The sequence below is a fragment of the Cervus canadensis genome, chromosome 17 (assembly GCF_019320065.1).
Source record: "Cervus canadensis isolate Bull #8, Minnesota chromosome 17, ASM1932006v1, whole genome shotgun sequence".
In the NCBI taxonomy this organism is placed as follows: Eukaryota; Metazoa; Chordata; class Mammalia; order Artiodactyla; family Cervidae; genus Cervus; species Cervus canadensis.
The window spans coordinates 35,730,970-35,750,285 of record NC_057402.1 but is presented as its reverse complement, the minus strand read 5'-3'; the positions used below and the strand labels follow the sequence as shown (position 1 = coordinate 35,750,285).

The 19,316-nt window shown below is 40.4% G+C and overlaps 1 protein-coding gene across 2 annotated transcripts in view; it reads left to right on the top strand.

The window, feature by feature from the left end:
- HMG20A (high mobility group 20A) overlaps positions 1-12,282 on the top strand; it is a 67,037-nt gene extending 54,755 nt beyond the window's left edge. Inside the window, exons 7-11 of one of the 2 annotated variants that reach the window (XR_006273543.1) lie at positions 4,385-4,460; positions 5,161-5,376; positions 6,751-6,893; positions 9,209-9,315; positions 9,835-12,282. Coding sequence is in view for 1 of the 2 variants with exons in the window: in XM_043489518.1 (XP_043345453.1) it covers positions 4,385-4,460; positions 5,161-5,376; positions 6,751-6,887 (429 nt within the window). In the remaining variant the exon portion in view is untranslated. The remainder of the gene's footprint in view (positions 1-4,384; positions 4,461-5,160; positions 5,377-6,750; positions 6,894-9,208; positions 9,316-9,834) is intronic. The other variant, XM_043489518.1, reaches the window with a different exon arrangement.
- The last annotated feature ends 7,034 nt before the right edge of the window (positions 12,283-19,316 follow it).

The window sequence follows — 19,316 nt, the reverse complement described above, 5'->3', positions numbered from 1 at the left end:
AGGATGAAATTTTTTTTGCTTGAGAAACTGTATGTACACTATATGTTTTAAATCATAATTGAATTGTGTTATAAGTTTTCTATACTGCCAGATACTTGTATAATTACTCATTGCCCACCAATATCATAAATTTTCTAAACTTCTTTTTTTCCCTATTAAGCGTCCTTTATAGCTTCTCTATCCTTAATAGTTACAAAAGAGAGTATGGACAGTAAAATCTTAGATCTCACATTTTCTAGTCAATGACTGACTGACTCCTTTCATCAATATGGATTTTGCTGGCCAAACCATATGTGGCATTTTTTGCCTCTAATAAAGTTAATAGTTGTAATAAGAAAAGATTTAGTAGACTTAGTCAGTCGCAGAAGCTGCTGCTGCTGATTTTAGAAATTAAGCATTTTAATAAAATATGTTATTTTAGTATGAGAGGACTTTCTGCAGTATATGAAAAGGAATAAGTCTCTTTGTGATTTTCCTGTTTCAGGATTAGACACATGTAAAACCAAAGAAAAGGAGGGAGTAGGTGGAAAGCCAGTAGTAGTTTCTCAAATATGTATACACTAGGCTTTATAAACTTGTCTGGTGTATGCCCAGGTCAGGATAAAGCTCTCTTAGTAAGGTTGTTGACTCAATTAATGTCACTCACTTTATCTGTTTTTTTTTTTTTTTCATTGAATAACATCGTACTAAACCAGTTAATTTCAAAACAGTTGCAATTTGAAAAACTGGTTTGACAGTTTTTAAACACAGCCACACATAACCTCTTAGTATAATAAGAGTTAAGAAAAATAAGAAAGCACTATGAGTAGGAAAAGAAAAAAAGCCACAGAAGCACCATGGAAAGGAGCAACTGAATCAGACCTTAAGATGACTTAGGTTTTGTGGGGGCATTACATATATATACATATATATCTTTGGATAAAGTGGCCTGAACTGAGTTATGAGGAAGTTTATAAAAGAGCAAGTATCTTGCAACGTGCCTGAAACATCACATTTCTAAATACATGCTTATTTCCTTTTTCTTATCCTATTAGGAATAAAATGGCAAATGCCATAAAACAGTTTTCAAGCTCACATCAAAATTACTAAGACCTCAGAAATCCTCTCACCTGACCCCCTCATTTTGCCAGTGAGGAAAATGACTTGCCTAAGATAGGAGAGAATGTCCCAGAATCACTTACTGAATTGGTTAGAAGCAGAATTGTGAGTGAAACCCAGGCGTCTGTAGCCCAGGCTTATTAAGGTCTCTTGGCAGTGCCCGCCACACTATGTGGAATAAACAGTGTTGCAAGTAAAAATGGTCCTGGCTGCCTGTAGTGTCAGCAAAATTTGCTGCCACTTGAGACAGAAATGATTTTATTTGTATATATTTAGTAAAGAAACTATTGTATTCCTTAATGGAACTTAGATTCCTAAGACATTGTTACCAATGTAGATACTGGGGAGCCCTGTTAGAGCTCAGGAAATGCTGACCTGAAAGCCATTCAGACCATTCTGCATAGCGGTGGGGCACTTCAGCCTGGTACACAATATTGAGAGCATTCCTTAAAGTAAAGGGCACTTGAGAGAAGCATATCACTCCATGAGATTCTGGCCCTGAGCCTAGATCACAGCAAAATAGTTTCAGTTCAAAAGGCCTCTGTTCTCTTACCTTCCACTCAATATATAGAATGAAAACCAAAGTGAAGAGTATTCTTGCTTCTCTCAAATCAGAAGCCAGACTGCTAGACCCAGGAGTCAGCTAGTGTTACTCTCAAGAAAGTATCTAAATCTCATGTGAGGACTAAGATAGAAACAATAATTTTGTTTCTCCTTTAATTTATGAAAAATGACAAAATGACACTCAACCTGAACAAATTAGACCCTTTCAATGATGAGGTAATGAAATCCTTATGATTTTAATCCCTTGAGTGATCCTTGGAGCAGCTTAAGTGTATCTGAGCCCCCAAGAGGATCCTCTCCAATGCCGAGTAATGTACTCAGTAATGGAAGAGTGCTGATGGTTTTTATGACGACTCTTCAGTTAAGTAGAATTTCTCTCTTGGCCTTTCAGAGACTGAACAGTTTCATTTAATTGCTGTGGTGTTTCTTATTTTGTACTCTTAAGAATCTGTACCAAGAGGCAGTGTGTTAATGCACTTATGTGGTGCTATCCTCTGCCCTTATGTAGTTAGCTTGGTCTGGACTGCTCTGGCAAGGAAGAAAACAGAATTACCTGTCTGAGCAGAATCTAAGCCTTGGAGAGGGCTCTTGGTACCATGGTAATGGGAGCCAGGCATCCCCACCGACCCATCTGACTGGCAGATATTCAGACCTATAGCTAAGTAAATTGATCTCACACGACTGAAATGACTTAGCAGCAGCAAGCCAGTACAGTTAAGTAAGAGACTGAACAGGATGGGATGATAAAATTATAAGCCTTTATCTAAAGTCATTTGTGGATTTATATCTGTTATATCTTATACAGTAACAGAGTTAAAGCATATGGTAAGCCAGCAGAGTTGAGAGAAAGCCACTGTGAGATATATCTAAGATCTCTTCTGGAACCAGTCTTTCTTACCCATACATTAATTCTCTTTGAGATCCACCAAGAACTGGCTAGAGGCAGAGCTTTGCCTGTTGAAACTGGGGCCTTCAGTGATAATTCTGTTGTTTGTTTTTAAATCATTCTGGAAAACTTCACTTTCTTTCTTTAAGAGGTAGAAGGGCAAAAATTAAGTGCTCTGAAAGTTTCTTCAGGTAAATACATAGTTTTTCAGACTTCCAGCCTACTAGATGTCTCTCTTAATGAGCTGCCCTTGGCCGGCAGTTCACATAGCCCAACCCTCCATAACAAGGCAGGCACCGATACGAAAACAGGAGCCTGGCTGTCAGAGTTCCCTCATAGGCTGTTAACTGCTTAGCCTTTCTGCTGGGCACCAAATCATATTTCTGTTCAAAGATAAAAGACTAGTGGTGGCAAGAGTAGGAAATATACATTCTATCTCTGGCACTTAATGTGTTTTTACAGGAATGATTTCTAGACTTTTTAAACTATTCTTTATGTTATAAAGGTTTTGAAATCCTCAGATTTCACTAGCAATTTCTTCAGTACTCATTTCCCACTGTTTTCTTTACCATCTTATATTATGCAAGATTTTAAACACTGCCAAGACACTTACAATTTATATTCTTAATGTTTTCAACTTTAAATTCATGGTAGAAATTGCTGCTAAAGCATTTTGAAATATTGACTTTATTCACAAGGATCATTGTGGAATATGTTTTGCAGTGGTTTTGTGAGACTTTTATTTTTAATGGCTTATTGGTGAATTAATTTTAGGTTTATTATTTTTTCTCTCACATAATCCTTGGCATTCTCATATTTAGAGCCTAGTTATTACTGACTTTTTGGTTTTGTTTGTTTTTCCTGGGTCCAAAGAAAGTCTGAAAGATCCCGTTATATGCTGCCCTTGTAAATAAGAAGAAGTAAAAGTAGACGTCCGAATGGAATACCATTATTATTGCTCGTGGCTGGCAAATCTCTGCTTAAAATTCTTATTGTCCACTCTGCAAAGTTAGATTGCATCATCCTATCTCAGAGAGCACTTTATATGCATAACCAAGAGAAGCAACAGAAAAATCACCCAGAAATTCTTTCTCTATACCTACCTCTTGGATGAAAAGTTATGACCAACCTAGAATTGTGGTGTTGGAGAAGACTCTTGACAGTCCCTTGAACAGCAAGGAGATCCAACCAGTCCATCCTAAAGGAAATCAGTCCTGAATATTCATTTGAAGGACTAATGCTGAAGCTCCAATACTTTGGCCACCTGATGTGAAGAACTGACTTATTTGAAAAGTCCCTGATGCTGGGAAAGATTGAAGGTGGGAGGAGAAGGGGACAACAGGGGATGAGATGGTTGGATGGCATCACCAACTTAATGGACATGAGTTTGAGCAAGCTCCAGGAGCTGGTGATAGACAGGGAGGCCTAGCATGCCGCAGTCCATGGGGTTTCAGAGTCAGACATGACTGAGCGACTAAACTGAACTGAATGATACCGACCTCAGTCACTTTCTCCCTTGTACACTGTTGACTATTCAGAACACAGAGCTAAGAAATGGTTTCCAACATCTCTATTAGGGAAATTTATGTAGGTTTGTTTTAAGGTTTCATTGCACAGCAGTTGTCACCTGAGAGATCTGAATACTTAACATGCTTGAGCTCTGTGAAAGTTTGGTTCCAAAGGAAAGGTGAATACATTTTCTTCACAGTCTCACCTAGACTGACTGACTGCTGCTCATCTTACTATTTCTTTAAGGAAAACATGACCACTGTGCCTTCAGGCACTACTATTTAATTTAGTTTAATAATTAACTGTTTTGTTACTCTTGATTCACAGAAAGAAGCAGAAGTAAAGGAACGGTCTGTTTTTGACATCCCTATATTTACAGAGGAATTCCTGAACCACAGCAAAGGTGATTACCAAAGGATCGTATTGCGTTCCTCACATCTGTGACAGGGGATTTAGTTGTCAGGAGAAATTAATTGCTCAAAAGCAATGGTAGTGATACTCCCGACCCTGGGACTGGTCTGAAAGAAGAAAGTTGCTTCTATTTCACTCTGTATTAAAAATAGCTACTCAGAGACCAGTGAGGAAAGTTCAGCCAGTGTTGTCAAAGCAGCTTTAGTCTCTGAATCAGAGGAAATAAATATACATCACTAATTCAGTTGTTTTCAGGCTGTTAGCCAAGAAGCCTTTGTACAAATGAAAGCTTGCATGGATATCCAAAATATAAAATAAATAAGAGCAAAGCTGACCCCACTGCAATAAAGCTTTGGACCCACAGCTGTGCTTGCCCAGTCTCCCAGGATCCCCCTGTGAAACCCCTCAGGCTTCTCATAGCACGGCTTTAAACAAACCAACCAAACAAACACTGGAAATTGCAGCTGTTCCTTGCAGTCTTAAGTATAGAATATGACCAGCTTTAAGAATGAAAATAACTCTGGAGAGCCAGGCGTTTTATTGCTGAAATTGCTATCAGAAAGGCCATAATGAGACTAGGGACGGGAGGAGGGGTAGCTAATTAGAGACAGCTAAACAGAACTTCTAGAAGAGTCACTGGGACTCCTCAGAGACACTGTGTTACCTGTGTTTTGGGGGGCTTGCTTCCTCAGCTCGGGAGGCAGAGCTCCGTCAGCTTCGCAAATCCAACATGGAATTTGAGGAGAGGAACGCGGCCCTGCAAAAGCACGTGGAGAGCATGCGCACAGCGGTAGAGAAGCTGGAGGTGGACGTGATCCAGGAGCGCAGCCGCAACACCGTCTTACAGCAGCACTTGGAGACCCTGCGGCAGGTGCTGACCAGCAGCTTCGCCAGCATGCCCTTGCCTGGTAACATCATCCCCACCTGAGTCGTGTAAAGCGGTGGGGGCTGGGGAGGTGCTGCATATGCTGGCGTTGGTGTGGCGAGGCTGAAGTCTCCCTTCAAGGGGAAGACCAATAAACTCCGAGGTCGTTTCCTCAGAGTTTTCTGTAGGTAATGGAATAGAATCTCAGTATTGGTTAAAATCTGGAGGAGGGCATGGCAACCCACTCCAGTACTCTTGCCTGGAGAATCCCCAGGACAGAGGAGCCTGGTGGGCTCTAGTCCATCCAGTCGCAAAGAGTCAGACACAACTGAGCCATTAAGCACAGCACAGCCCATTGGTTAAAATCATCCAAAATTTCAGACTCTCTGCTCAGTTAAATTTTTCTTCAATTATATTTTAACATAATCTACTTTCTACTAAGCTTAATTTGATTTTCAGAATAGTGGAAACTGTAATAAATCCTCAGTGGAGCGCTTTTCTTTTTTTAAATTGTGCTATAATTGATGTATAACATTGTGTTAATTTCCAGTGTACATCATAATGATTCTATATCTGTATATGCTGTGAAATGATCACCCAAGTCTAGTTACCATGTGCCCCGATGTGTGCATGCACGCCAAGTCACTTCAGGCGTGTCCTACTCTTTGCAACCCTGTGGGCTGTAGCCCTCCAAGCTCCTCTGTCCATGGGATTTCCCAGACAAGAATACTGGAGTGGGTTGCCACGCTCTCCTCCAGGGGATCTTCACAACCCAGGGATTGAACTCTTACCTCTCCTGCATCGGTAGGTGGGTTCTTTGCTGCTAGTGCTACCTGGGAAGCCTATACCACCTTACAAAGTTGCAAACAAATTTTTCTTCTTGTGATGAGAACTTTTAAGATACACTTTCTTGGCAGCTTTCAAATACATAGTACAATACTGTTGACCACAGTCACCATAAGGCACACTCCACCCCCATGAATTAATTTATTTCATAACAGGACGTTTTTATTTCTTGATCCCCTCTCCCATGTCACCTGTTCCCCCAGAGCACTTTTCCAGAGCATATAAATGTGCTGGCTTTGTGATATTGTCTTAATGGGAAGGAAAAGAAATACTAATATTTCTTATATATGTTTTCATGTTGAAAATAGTCACAGCAGATCTAAGAGAGTCCTTAACCTGTTTTATGCAACTACTCCTATATGCTGTGCAGCAGTAGTAGTCCATCTGTTTATTTAGAGTATGTGGGTTAATTTCATTTCTTTGAGGTCTGAAAGTCTCTCTTCTGAAATTAAAATCTTCTCTGTGGAACAGACCCCATTAGAGTCAAGTTTCTTTGCTGTGGAATCACTGATATGTGTTACTATTGAACTGAATGGGGAAGCTTTTCTTACTTTCTCTTATCTCACTTCAGGAAGTGGAGAGACACCTACAGTGGACACTATCGACTCCTATATGAACAGACTGCACAGTATTATTTTAGCTAATCCCCAAGACAATGAAAACTTCATAGCTACAGTTCGAGAAGTTGTGAACAGGCTTGATCGTTAGGGAATGGTGAGTGCTCACTGACTTGATTCGTACATGCCAGCACATCATCAAAACTAAGATGGCATTAGACCTTATTAATACTATTAAAATCCTGGAATGACATTGAATAAGTGAGTTGGAGGCTTAAGATTCCTGTTGCTTGGTTGCTAAATGTAGTAAATAGTGTTGGAAAACTGAATCAAGATAATTTTTCCTCATGCATGCCTCCATGTGGCTTAATGGAAAGAGCATGATTTTTGTGGTTGGATCTCAATTCTAGCTTTGTCACTTATTAAGTTGTATTCTTAGGTATTAGTTTCCCAAAGGGTTTTGAAGGTTGAGTGAGAAACTTAAAGGAAATAACCCCGCAAACAACACATTGGACAAAATAAGTATCACTTAATTGTTAAGCTTCCTTTTCCCTGTAAATTTAACGATAATTCACAATAGTCAGTGAGACATTGTATGTTTACAAGCCTATGTAAGTAAGCTTTTCATTTACCACTCAAGATCAGAGTAACAGTTGTGTGTTAAATGTTAATGTGGACTAAACTTACAGTGAAACAGTTAATGCCTTGATTGAATATATTAAAAAATATATAAACTCTCAATAAGTGAAAGGAGAGAAACAAGAAAATAAACGTTTTAAAACTACATTCAACAAATGACTTGTAATATGTTTTACATCCTTTTAGAAGAGAAAAAACACATTTCCAAAGGGGTCCTGCCTTTATAAACTTTTTGGTACTCATGGTCAGTCATCAGTATCATTTCTTAAATGGAACTGGTTATTTTTTCACTCAGATTCTCAGAGATAGAGTACCCTTTAGTTTGTCATTCCACAATTGACAGCCCTTTGGTCTGTCAGTTAAATTGTTCCATCCCTGCAGACATACAAACTATGTGGAAATCTTAGGGTTGGACCATACAGTGAATGGCCATATATGGATGCTAAAACAAGAGTGGATGGCAAGATACACTCCTTAGCAAGGCTGGTCATGGATTTATATCTTTATTTATTTGTCTTGCAGGTAAATGAGCATACTCATATACATGTTCATATTCTAACATGGTCTGGGTCTTGAGCAACATGTGCAAGAATAAATAAAACCTATAATTCTTATCTAACGAGGTCATGTCTGCCTGCAGAGACGAAAGCAGTCGTCTCTATCCTTCTTGGCCACGGGCTCCAATAGTAACTGTACAGGGCGATTCGTCATACTTTCGCCCAGTTGTGCTCTGATGGGAAAAGGATTACTGTCCTTCTAGTGCGTAGCCAGATGGAATGGACCATACTTCTAAGAGATGACTGGACTCCCTACAGAGTAAAGAAATGGCATTACTGCTGCTGTTTATGAAGGGAACAGCTTGTAAATCTAGGCCTGGGATTTTCAGGAGCTCATCACCCTTCTCATTTTCACACAGGGTTTTCAATTAGCACTCTGGTAGGCTTGTAAAGAAAGAGGTGGGAGAAACAGTGTGGAGGACTGTGGAAGAACACAGTAACTGATAACATGGTGTCTCCTCACATAGGTATAGGGCAGTTGTTGTGAGTTTTGAGCCAAAAATGGTTTTCCATTTTGAGCATTTGGCCAGTAAGACTTTCCTAAAGCTTTACCCATCTTAAGGATATAAACTGTCATATCTGCTTTCTGAGGTGTCTTTGAAAACCTAGAACATTATCATTATCCTTGATTTTAACCTACAAATATTTTCCCTTAAAAGAAAGAGTAGCTGAAAATCTGAACGGTTTTGTTACTACAGATTCTTACAATCTAGCCACGTAAACATAACTGAGAATAGTTAGTTCTCCACACGCTCTGAAACTGTCAAATGAAACAGTTATAAAGACTGTGATTAATTCTAGCTTGGCCTCATTATACAAATATGTACAGACAACTAGGCCTGATGTCCCCAGCATTCATGGTACAATTAATTACTCTGACATGGGCTTGGCAAAGTTTTCTTCCTTTGTCAGGAGCCAGTGAGTGAAAGGAAGCGAATGGTCTATGGTTTTAGAGGAGCATATTAGAGCTGGAAGGGGCCTTTAGAAATCCCATCATTGTACATACAAAGAAATTGAGTCCCAGAGAGGTGAGATGTCTTGCCTAAAAATACCTAAGTAGGCAAGTGCAGATTCTAGAACTAGAACACATGTATCTAAATGCAGTTGAGTTTCTAGAACATTGATACAAGGAGGTAGGGATGGGTGTCAAGGAAGAGCACTAAAAAAATCTTAGAATGAAAGCAGTAAGATAAATGGGGGGTAATTAGGAAAAAATTACAATCCAGCAATTATCATGTAAAATTTTGTTCAGCCATTTTGTAATTATTTTTTATAGATATACAATGGAAGAATTACCCCAGCTGTCATCTTTCTTTGTGGCTAACTTATACTTAGAAAAAGTGGAGCTGAGAGGAAGCCATGGGGGTGATTTCACATGGAGAGGTGACTACTGTATATATCAAAAGCCATATGTTGCTTGATTTCAGTTGAATGAAATGATAGTTACCTGTTTGAGGATTGGAAAGAAAACAACTTTTTTATGTGATTGCATTTTTATCGATGTAAGAATTTATTCATCTTATGCACATAGTACTTTCCTACACATGCAGGGAGCCTTAGATTTATACTTAAAGAAAGTTGGTTTGATTGACCAGGACCAAGTACTCATTTTTCATCATCGAATTTGTCCCTGATACTTGGTTTTCTGTGTTTGGCTGGCAATTTTCCAACCTCCCCATTGTGGCTGAACTGGAGCAGGGCCACGTTTGTCATTGAAATGTCTAAAATGCCTCAGTGAGGTTGGCTGCTTGCAGCTTTGTGAGCTCCTTGGTTTACATAAACCCTGCTACTCACCTTAACCCTTTTGAAAATAGAGCATCGCAGTATTTTCACCAAAAATCTGAACCCTTTCTGATCTGTGCTTACCTTTTTGGTATCTTTTTTCATTTTTTTTCCTCCCAGTTCTACAGGTCTTAGAGCTCCAGGATGTTCTGTAAGTGGTTTTACTTGTTCAGAATGAGAAGCAATCCATGGAAATTTGAGTTGAGTGGAGGCAGAGAGGGCGTACAGATTATTATGCTTGTGAAAGAACCGTCAGTTATGAGGTACATGCCTTCACCCCAGGAAGCCATGTGAGGGAGCAGCAAAAGGAACATGTATGTGAACTTCCTATGGAATTGTCCTTGTGAAGCTTTGACCGTGTGCAAGTCTTCAGTCTTCTATCATCTCTACTTCTGTTCAAGTGGGTCTGCGTATATTCTGCTGACTAAACACCCCTGAGAGAGGCACCTTTTGCAGCAGAAAGGAAGCCTTCTCATTGTTCTGCTTCATTCAGATTGGACTCTTTTACCAGTGGCTCTGTGGTTTTTATCAGTTTTCCTACCTAGCTGTCACTTCTTTTTTTAATGCTTTTGGGGGTTGATTTTTTTTATATTTTCTTCACCCCACCAAGTTAGATGTCTCCATTTTCTGACCTCTGGGCTTTGTTGCTCAGCAGGGCTCTGAAGGAGAGTTTCTCTCATTGGACAGGCCCAATCTTCTCCCATCATTGTCCTGCTGTGACTCCAAAGAAAGGAGCTTCTTGTTGACAGTGTCCTGTGGAGCGAGGCTGTGTCTCATACCCCGCACAGCGCTCAGTGGGTGCCAGCCCTTGTCGTGGAGGCTTTGTGATTGCAGCCCTGAAGGGGAGCACTCTTTCCTCCCCTCTTGGTACTGCCTGCTGTTTTCTAAGCATCGCTCCTGCACGTACCCTGTGTCCCGGGCCCAGCAAGGCTCTTCTGTTCCCATCTGTTGGCAGTGACTTGTGGAATATTTTTGCTGAGGGAAAGGTCATTGGTAAACAGGACAGAACGAGAAAAGTTGTTTCTCACTTGGTATTGAAAAAGATCCTAAAGTTTCTTATAAGCAAAAACAGAGGAAATCCCTGTGTGCTTGAGGTGTACCGAGTCATGGATACGGGTGGCAGAAATGTCATCAGAATACTGCCAGCTGACAGAAGAGAACATGGAGGAATTCTCCATCCTTCGTCTTTCTCCTCTAATCATAACTGCAGAGTCTGTGTCAAAGGGACAGGCTTTCCTTCCTTCTCCCCTCTTCTGATTTTAAAAAAAAAAAAAACAGCAAAAGGGAAGAGAAGTTTCTGATTTTCACCTCAGGGTTTGGTTTTGTTGTATTATGTGTTGATGCTGTGGAGCACAAGACTGGTGGTTGCAGCTGAGATCTTTGGAACCAAAGCAGGGCACGCTGAGCCCACTGTCCAGGCACCACGCCACCAAGGGCAGGTGGAAGTGTGGCCCCCTCACAGCATGCTCACAGGCCAGGGTGCAAGCCAGACACCCCCATCATGTTGCTGCACCCTCCTGTCTTCTCAGCATCTCCTCCCCTGATTTCTTTCTTAACCCAAAGGAAACAAAACAACAGCAAAAAAGCAACCGTGTTAGAAGTTCTTACATGAACACACATCAAATTTTCATGTAATGAAGCCCATACATATACCACCTTGGCCATCTTTTAGAATAACAGCCCATCATTATCTCTATAAACTTGCCAACTCACCTGCTCTTCTGTGTTTTCCTGCTCTGACTGGCCATTCCTGGCTCTTCTCTCAGACACCCTGCCTGCTCAGTCCAAGCTGGAATGCACTGTCTGTGGCAGAAGGACAGCCAAGCCAGTTCTGGAGTTTGTGTCTGCCTTCTGCCAAATACTTTGTCTCCTTTCTTCCTCCTCATATTTCTCTCTGTCTCGCCTTTGTGTTAGTTTTGCACAGCATTATTAGCAGTGCTGTGCACCAGGAAAGGCTGTAATAGGTCCAGAGCTTCTCCTTAGTCTGGATAGATAGCTGACACTGACTTGAGAGACATCCATTTTCAAGAATGCATGAGATCTCAAGAAAGCTGGCAGTTTGAAAGCATTTTCACAAAATAGCAACCTGCTTCTGACATGCTGGCCCTCCCAGCAGCTACACCTGACTCACTGGTGGCTGGAATTCAACTGCCACAAAACAAGAAGGTTCCGTGAAGCAGGTCTGCCTTTGCCTTCTCTCTCCTCTGTGCCCAGCCAGGAATGGAGTGAGTGAGCTCAGAGGCTGACACAATACCTAATTCACATTTCCCAGTAAACTTGTAGATATTATTTCACTAATATGTTCTTCTCAAGAAATAAGTTGTTGCCTATTCAGTGTTACAGGTTTCTTTCTTTTTATTAAAACACAAAGAGCAGCTGAGGAAAATGAGACAGATTCTGACACAATGAAATTTTAGAAGAAAAATGTGTACGTGTGTTTGAAACTGTTGAAATGCCAAGTTTTCTGTACAAGTGTTTTTGTAATTAAACTTTTAGATTTTGTTTTTTTTAAGAAGTCAATATGCTTGTTTGATGTTTGCCTCATTAAAAACTTTTCTATGTTGAATCCACTTGATTCAGTTTTACCTGCATTGCCTTCTTATCTTAAAGACTTTGTCAACTCTACATTAATCATTGTCTGTTACACTTTTAAAATGGTAACATTTCATTTTACTAATTGCTTATGCAAAATGTGTCTTAGCCTGTTTGAGGGTTCAATTCTCTTAATGTATGCTGTAAGAATACAATGAATTATAATTCATTTTAATGTGGCAGTAGTATTCTGGAGGCAACTTGAAAGAAGTCTCATGTTCTTAAAGTCAGGTGACTTCAGCCCCCTTGATAGGAGGCCTAAAGATAGTCTTCCCTTTGACTGAAGAGATAAATTTTCCTTAAATACTTGCTTTTAAAGGTAACCACTACTTCATTAGTCGAAATCTGTTTTAAAGGTAATTTGTCACCTGCTTCCCCCATGCTTTTAAAATTCTAGGGGTGATCGCTCCTGGCTTCCAAAGCCTGCTGCCCTCCGAGTAGCTAGTTATGTGGCATTGGGCAAGACTTACTTTGTTCCCAGTTTCCTCATCTGACATGCCTCAGCTCTCTTACACTTGTCAGAAAGACAGAGTTGGGTGATGTATTGACCGTACTTTGGCGGCTATGAAGAATCTTAAATGAATGCCAGAAATTATTGAGGCAACTCAGTTAGGGTCAGGCTTGACTATATTTACCAGAAACTCAAATCAGCAAAAGCTTAAATAAGACACATCTCTCTCACTGAAAAGTATTCCAAAGGTAGGCAATCCAAGACCAGTATAGGGGCTCCTGTCTGCACCACAAGAAGGTTCCTTTCTCAAGGTCACTTCATGGTCAAAAACAGCCACTTGACCATCAGCCATCATTTGAAATTCCTGGCAGCTTAAAGGAAGAAAAAGGGCAAGGACAAAATGGACAAACTCAGCTGAGTCAGCACCCTTTAAAGAGTCTTCCTGGAAACCACACAATGCTTCCAGAACAGTCATGTGACAACAGCTAGCTATGGGAGGCCAAGGAATGTCATCTTTCCTCAGACATTACTGCCTCCATTAATAGACAGGTTTTAGTCGGTAAGGAAGGAGAAAATAAATACCAAGTAGGCAACTGAGTTAATTACATGACTCATATGTGACTGTATGTATATGCATAGGCCAGCCCAGACTCTAAGGCCAGCCCTGCTCTGCTAGTGAGCAAGATGCACTACCCTGTCTTTGCCTCTTGGCCATCATGAAGTACTTCGTTGGTACTTCCCCCCGCTTCAACAGCCAAAAAGCTGACAACCAGATTGAACCAGGGTAAGCATTTTCCTGTTGCCACCTTGGTTCATCCCTTACCTCTCAACAGCTGGTGGCCACTCTTGTCTGGTAAAAGTCAACATAAACAGGTGGCAATATTTCCTCCAGTTGTTTTGTTCCCTTTTTCTAACTGCTCAGCATCTGCTGGATTAAAACAACAACAGGATAATCTTTCCCTGCGGGTGGGGAGATTGAAGTATTGCTTGGCAGAAAAGCTTGTAGCTACTTCCTGCCCTCTAAATTTCCTGCCTTGCAACTGAGGGTTCCAAGTCAAGGACCTTGTCTTTGTTTTATTTATTTACATGCTGACACATAGCCAGTGCTTAAAAATATATTTTACAGTATCTATAGAAATAAACACCAGCTCATACCCTAGCTCACAAAAAAGATGTGGATTGAGAATTTAAAAGATTAAGTGAAAATGTTAATGTACTTCCTCTTACCCAGAAACCATTTCAGTTTAACACTGGGGGAATGTGGTCCATAGGGAGGATCGTCTGCCAGAAGCATAAATGTAAGTTCTTTTAGCCTAGAAAAATGCAGAAAGGAGGAGGAGCTGTGAGATAAGGATGGCATTGGGAAACTAAGAGCAGGGTCAATGCGAATTGCCCAGATAGAAGGACTTTTGTAAACCACTGGCAACTGCTGGGATGGGAAGAAAATGCCTTAGATGTTTAGATAAGAATATATAAGACAGTGGGTATAGAAGTAGCCTTTTGTCTGAATCTCAAACACCAGAGCCAGTTCTTTATTTCTGTGTTTTCCATTTCATGTCAGTTCACTATTTGGAACTACAAAAGTATTTATAAAATATGTTTCTGCCCTTGGCATGCCGACAGTCCAGTGGGAAGAACAGATATCTGCATAAATAGTTCTAACACAGGGCAGCCTGTAATTAAGAGTTTTAATGGTGGTAAATAATTTTTGGAGAGTGTATTGCTTGAATCTCACCTGACAAGAGCTGATTTTTCCATAATTGCAAGAGTTTGCAATGGGAAATAAATCTGAGTCTTGGGGGATCGGCATCTTAACTAATAAGGGCTTTATCTGAAATGTAAATGAAATATAAAGTCTATATTGATAACCATCAAAGTTTTCTAGCAGCAGTTGAGGTAACTGGAAGGTAAAAGTAGTTGGATTATTCTAATTTAGACAATAATACTTCTTCAAAGTATGCTTTTGACTCATTAACAGGTCATTAAATCAATAAGTTGATCAAAACCTTTTTTCATTAAAGTGAAGAGTACACTACATATAGTAAGGGTAAATATTATTTTATGAAACTTGTTTCTACTTTAGAGCAGACACATGTGATGGGTTACAATGTGAAATGTATTTCTTACTGTGGGGTCACAATAAAGATAGTCAATGATGGTTTCACTACCTCTAAAATCGGATTGAACTGCTGGGTTCGAGTTTTGGCTCCATTTTTCTGCTTGTGTGACCCAAGGTGAGTTGCTTAAACTGGTCTGTGGCTCAGTCTGTAACACAGGGTATTTATAGTTTCTATTGTGTAAAGTTTGGGGGTGGGGTTGTTTTCCTTTGTTGGTTTGGTTTTGGTTTTTTTGGGTTGCACTGGACCTCCATTGAAGCACATGGGCTCTTCATTGTGGTGCATGAGTTTTCTCTAGTTGCGCGTGCACAAGCTTCTCTTGCTACAGTGGATAGGCTTTAGAGTGTGCAGGCTCTCTAGTTGAAGCGTGGGGGCTTAGTTGCCCTGCAGCATGTGGAGTCTTAGTTCCCTGACCAGGGATCGAAACCTGCATCCCCTGCTTTGGAAGATGTATTCTTAACCACTGGACCACCAAGGAAGTCCCTATAGTGTACATTTTTCATGTGGATTAATCCATGTAAGACATTTAGTACCTGCCATAGAACAGACACCTAAATTTAGCTATTATAATTTATGAAGGACTCAAGGGGAAAGAAGAATTAGACACATACTATAAGTCAAGCACTCTGATTTAGTTTATATATATATATATATAATTATATATATGATAAATGATATATATATATATCATTTAATTCATTTTTTGGAGTCACAAGGAGTCGGACACGACCAAGCACACACACACATTTAATTTGAACCACAACTTTATAGACTATGACCATTATACCATTTTCCAGGTAAGTAAGGCTCAAAGCTGATAAGCAACTTGCACGTGTTACGACTGGGAAAAGGCAAAGAAAGAATTTACACCCAGGTCATTCTGACTCCATATGCCACTGTAGCCATACTATCTTAGAGATATTTAATGAGACTGACAGGAGATGGAGAGGTAGAGGGGCTTTGAAGTTGGTAGGCAAAAACGAGATTATATAGCATACAAATAATACCTTGTAAAATGTGATCAAAATTTTAATTGTATCATAAGTATAGCATGAAGTGTTCTATGAAAGTAAGTGACAAGATCTGATTTCTGTTTTTAAAGGCTCATCCTGGCTGCTATGAAGGGAATTATGAGGAGGCAAGAGAAGAATCAAAAAGGTCAGTTAGAAGGTTGGCCCAGGGATCCAGGTGACAGCAGCTTAGGCTAGCATGGAGGCAGTGGGGGCTGCTGATGAATTCCGAATGTATTTTGGAAGTATAATGAACAGAAGTTGCTGAGGGGCTTCATGTGGAGAATGAAGGAAAAGGAATCAAGAATAATCCCTAGACTTCTGAAGGGTTTGAGCAACCGGGTGGTAGACAGGTGCCACTGTCTGAGATGGCATAGAGTTAAGGGTGAAGCATCATGGAGGAAAAGAATAAGAATTCTGTGTTTGGACTTGCTAAATTTGAGATTCAGCCACCAGATCAACCCCTGAGCAAGACACATCTCTCTGCTATTCGTTAAAAAGATACCTTTCAGATCTTAAAAGCCTATGGTTCCGTGAGATTCTAACTTCAGGTCAGGGCTGCTAACATTCCATGCTCGGTGCCTGCACACACACATAGATCTGGTTACTCAAGCTGTTTGCTGAACTATGAACTTAAGGAATGGTCTTCTTTTTAATTTTTCAAGCTCCTTAGGAAAATAATTTTTTAAACCATCCATCTGCATTTGTTTAAGATTGGCATAAAGCAGTTGAATGTTCTAGGATATGAAAATCATACCATAACCTGATGGTTAGAAAATCCTGGGCAAGTAATAGAAAGCGTCTGCTTGAAGGAGACTGTATGAAAATATATTTGACATCAGTCAAAGAAGGGTCATATGAGAAGACATCAGTGATACAGCCAAAAGGTTTATGGAATCAGCAAATGGGTTCCTGCTAGGGGTACTTCTGCTATCTTCAAGGACAGAAATTAACCAAAGGCAGCTGGGTCCAGGCAGTGACTGTAAGATGATAATCTTCTATTTTTCTTTGACTGGTGGATTTTTCAAGTGGACTTACATGTATCAAAAGAAGTTCCTTCTGCTCAAGATATGTTGCAGGCGGGATAGAAGGGGAGCTAGGGGGAGAATGGATACATGTATATGTATGACTGAGTCTCTTTGCTGTCCACCTATCACAACGTTGTTGATACTGCAATATAATATAAAAGGCTTTTTAAAAAGAAGTTCTTGTTTTGAAGGACAGACTAACATGTTCATTATGGATTTTACTCATCCCTAAGGAGAATGAGTATTTTACATATATTCATTCATTCAAACATTTTCAAGCAAGTACTTACTAAATGTGTTTGGGGTATAAAGTTGAGGACATCTCTTGCCTCAAGAAGTTCACAATATAACACAAAAGAAACACAGGATCTGATAAATTAGCAAATGTGCAGTGCTTAGTCACTCAGTCATGTCTGATTCTTTGTGACCCTATGGACTGCAGCCCACCAGGCTCCTTTGTCCACAGGGATTCTCCAGGCAAAAATACTGGAATGGACTGCCATGCTCTCTTCCAGGGGATCTTCCCAAACCAGGGATCGAACCCAGGTCTCCCACATTGCAGACAGATTCTTTACTGACTGAGCCACCAGGGAAGCCCAAGGATACTGGAGTGGGTAGCCTATCAGGGGATCTTCCCAACCCAGGAATCAAACCAGGGTCTCCTGCATTACAGGCAGATTCTTTACCAGCTGAGCTACCAGGGAAGCCCAAATTATCAAACAGCTGTAAGCAAAGTGTTCCCAAAATTACAAAGGAAGGATTCGGTGGTTGTGCTTGGTCAAAAGAGGGTTTTACCAGGGTAACATTTTGAGGTAGGCCTTAAAAAAAAAATAGCTCTTTAAGAGAAGCTAAAAATAGATCTGGAGATATGAGTGTATTTTTGGTGTACTCCAGTGATTCAGCAGGACTGGAACACATGTTGTATCCAGAGTATTGATTAAAAAAATAACTAAATGAAGATAGGAAGGTTTTTGGGAAGAATATGGCTGTAAATGGGCCTTGAGTGCCATATGAAGGAATTTAGCTTTTACGTTGCAGCCAGGGGGAAGGCATTAAGGCTGTTTTTGCAAGGTAGAGATGTGAAATGAAGAAAAACTAGACCAGAGGTTCTTAACATTTTTTCTGTCATGAACACTTTCGGCAGTCTCCAGGGGATCTTCCCAACCCAGGGATCGAACCCAGGTCTCCTTCATTGCAAGCAGATTCTTTACCAGCTGAGCCATAAGGGAAGCCCAAGAATACTGGAGTGAGTAGCCTATTCCTTCACAAGTGGATCTTCCCAACCCAGGAATTGAACTGGGGCCTCCTGCATTCCAGGCAGATTCTTTACCAACTGAGCTATCAGGGAAGCTTGTATCTATCTGTAAAGCAGATGCTGAACATCCTAGTGGCTTACTGTGAAATAATATTTGTTTATTGTGGCTGATTTTGTAGCAAATATGATTGGGATATTTACTCATTTCTTAGAACTGGATGAAAATAACAGGACAGACCAAGTGAAATGCAGCCACTAAACATGCTAACAACATGGGAGAAAGGGCTACAGATTATAGAAAATTGTGGATTGTGATCATGCAAAGAAGGAGCTTCACTGTAGCTTGAAAACCTGACCCATAGCTAAATGGGGCCAAGATTAATCATGTCTTGATCTTATACATAAGCCAAAGGATCTTTTCTAAAGATCATGCCTATTAAAGCAGTAAAGACTTTTCTGCGGGTTATACCATAATGAGCTCCAGGCATTTAATGAGAGAGACAAGTGCTATTGTTAAAAGTGGTAACCTTCAGCATCTAATGTGAAAATGAAACAGGGCTGCTTGCTCTGCCAAATGAGGAATTGCTCTCCAATTCAGTCCACAAGATGAAGAGGACTCTCACAATCTTAAATGCTCTGATGCAGGCAAATTTAAATCTTCTGGGAATGAGGGAAAGGCTTTGGTTGGTTTTGTTTTTATAATTAGGTAAGGATTTTACCTGCAAGGAGCAAGTCACTGACTCCAGGCTGCAGGCCCAGAAGCTTCTAAAGACGGTAAAATAAAACCAGCACCAAGGAACAAACCAGCCTAAGGGTCTCGATGCAGTTTCCCAAAAGACTCTGGAAGAACAGACAGCATTTTGAGTAGGGGAGACTTGGCTTCCATCTCTGTCACAATAGCTGTCTCAGATGAGGGTAACTGCCTGGCCAAAAAAAAATATTAGCAGCATGAAAGTGTCATCTCACCCTGAACCCCCAGAAATCTCCAGTCTAAGAATTTATGTTAAGCTGGATTCTCTCCTACATTGCTATGCAGTAGGAAATGCCAGGACGTGAGTCTGACCCTCGTCCCCCTCAGTGAGGCCCTCACTAACTGTCCCCACAGCAGACAGGATGCTACCTCACATCCTGGAGCTCACTGCAGATTCC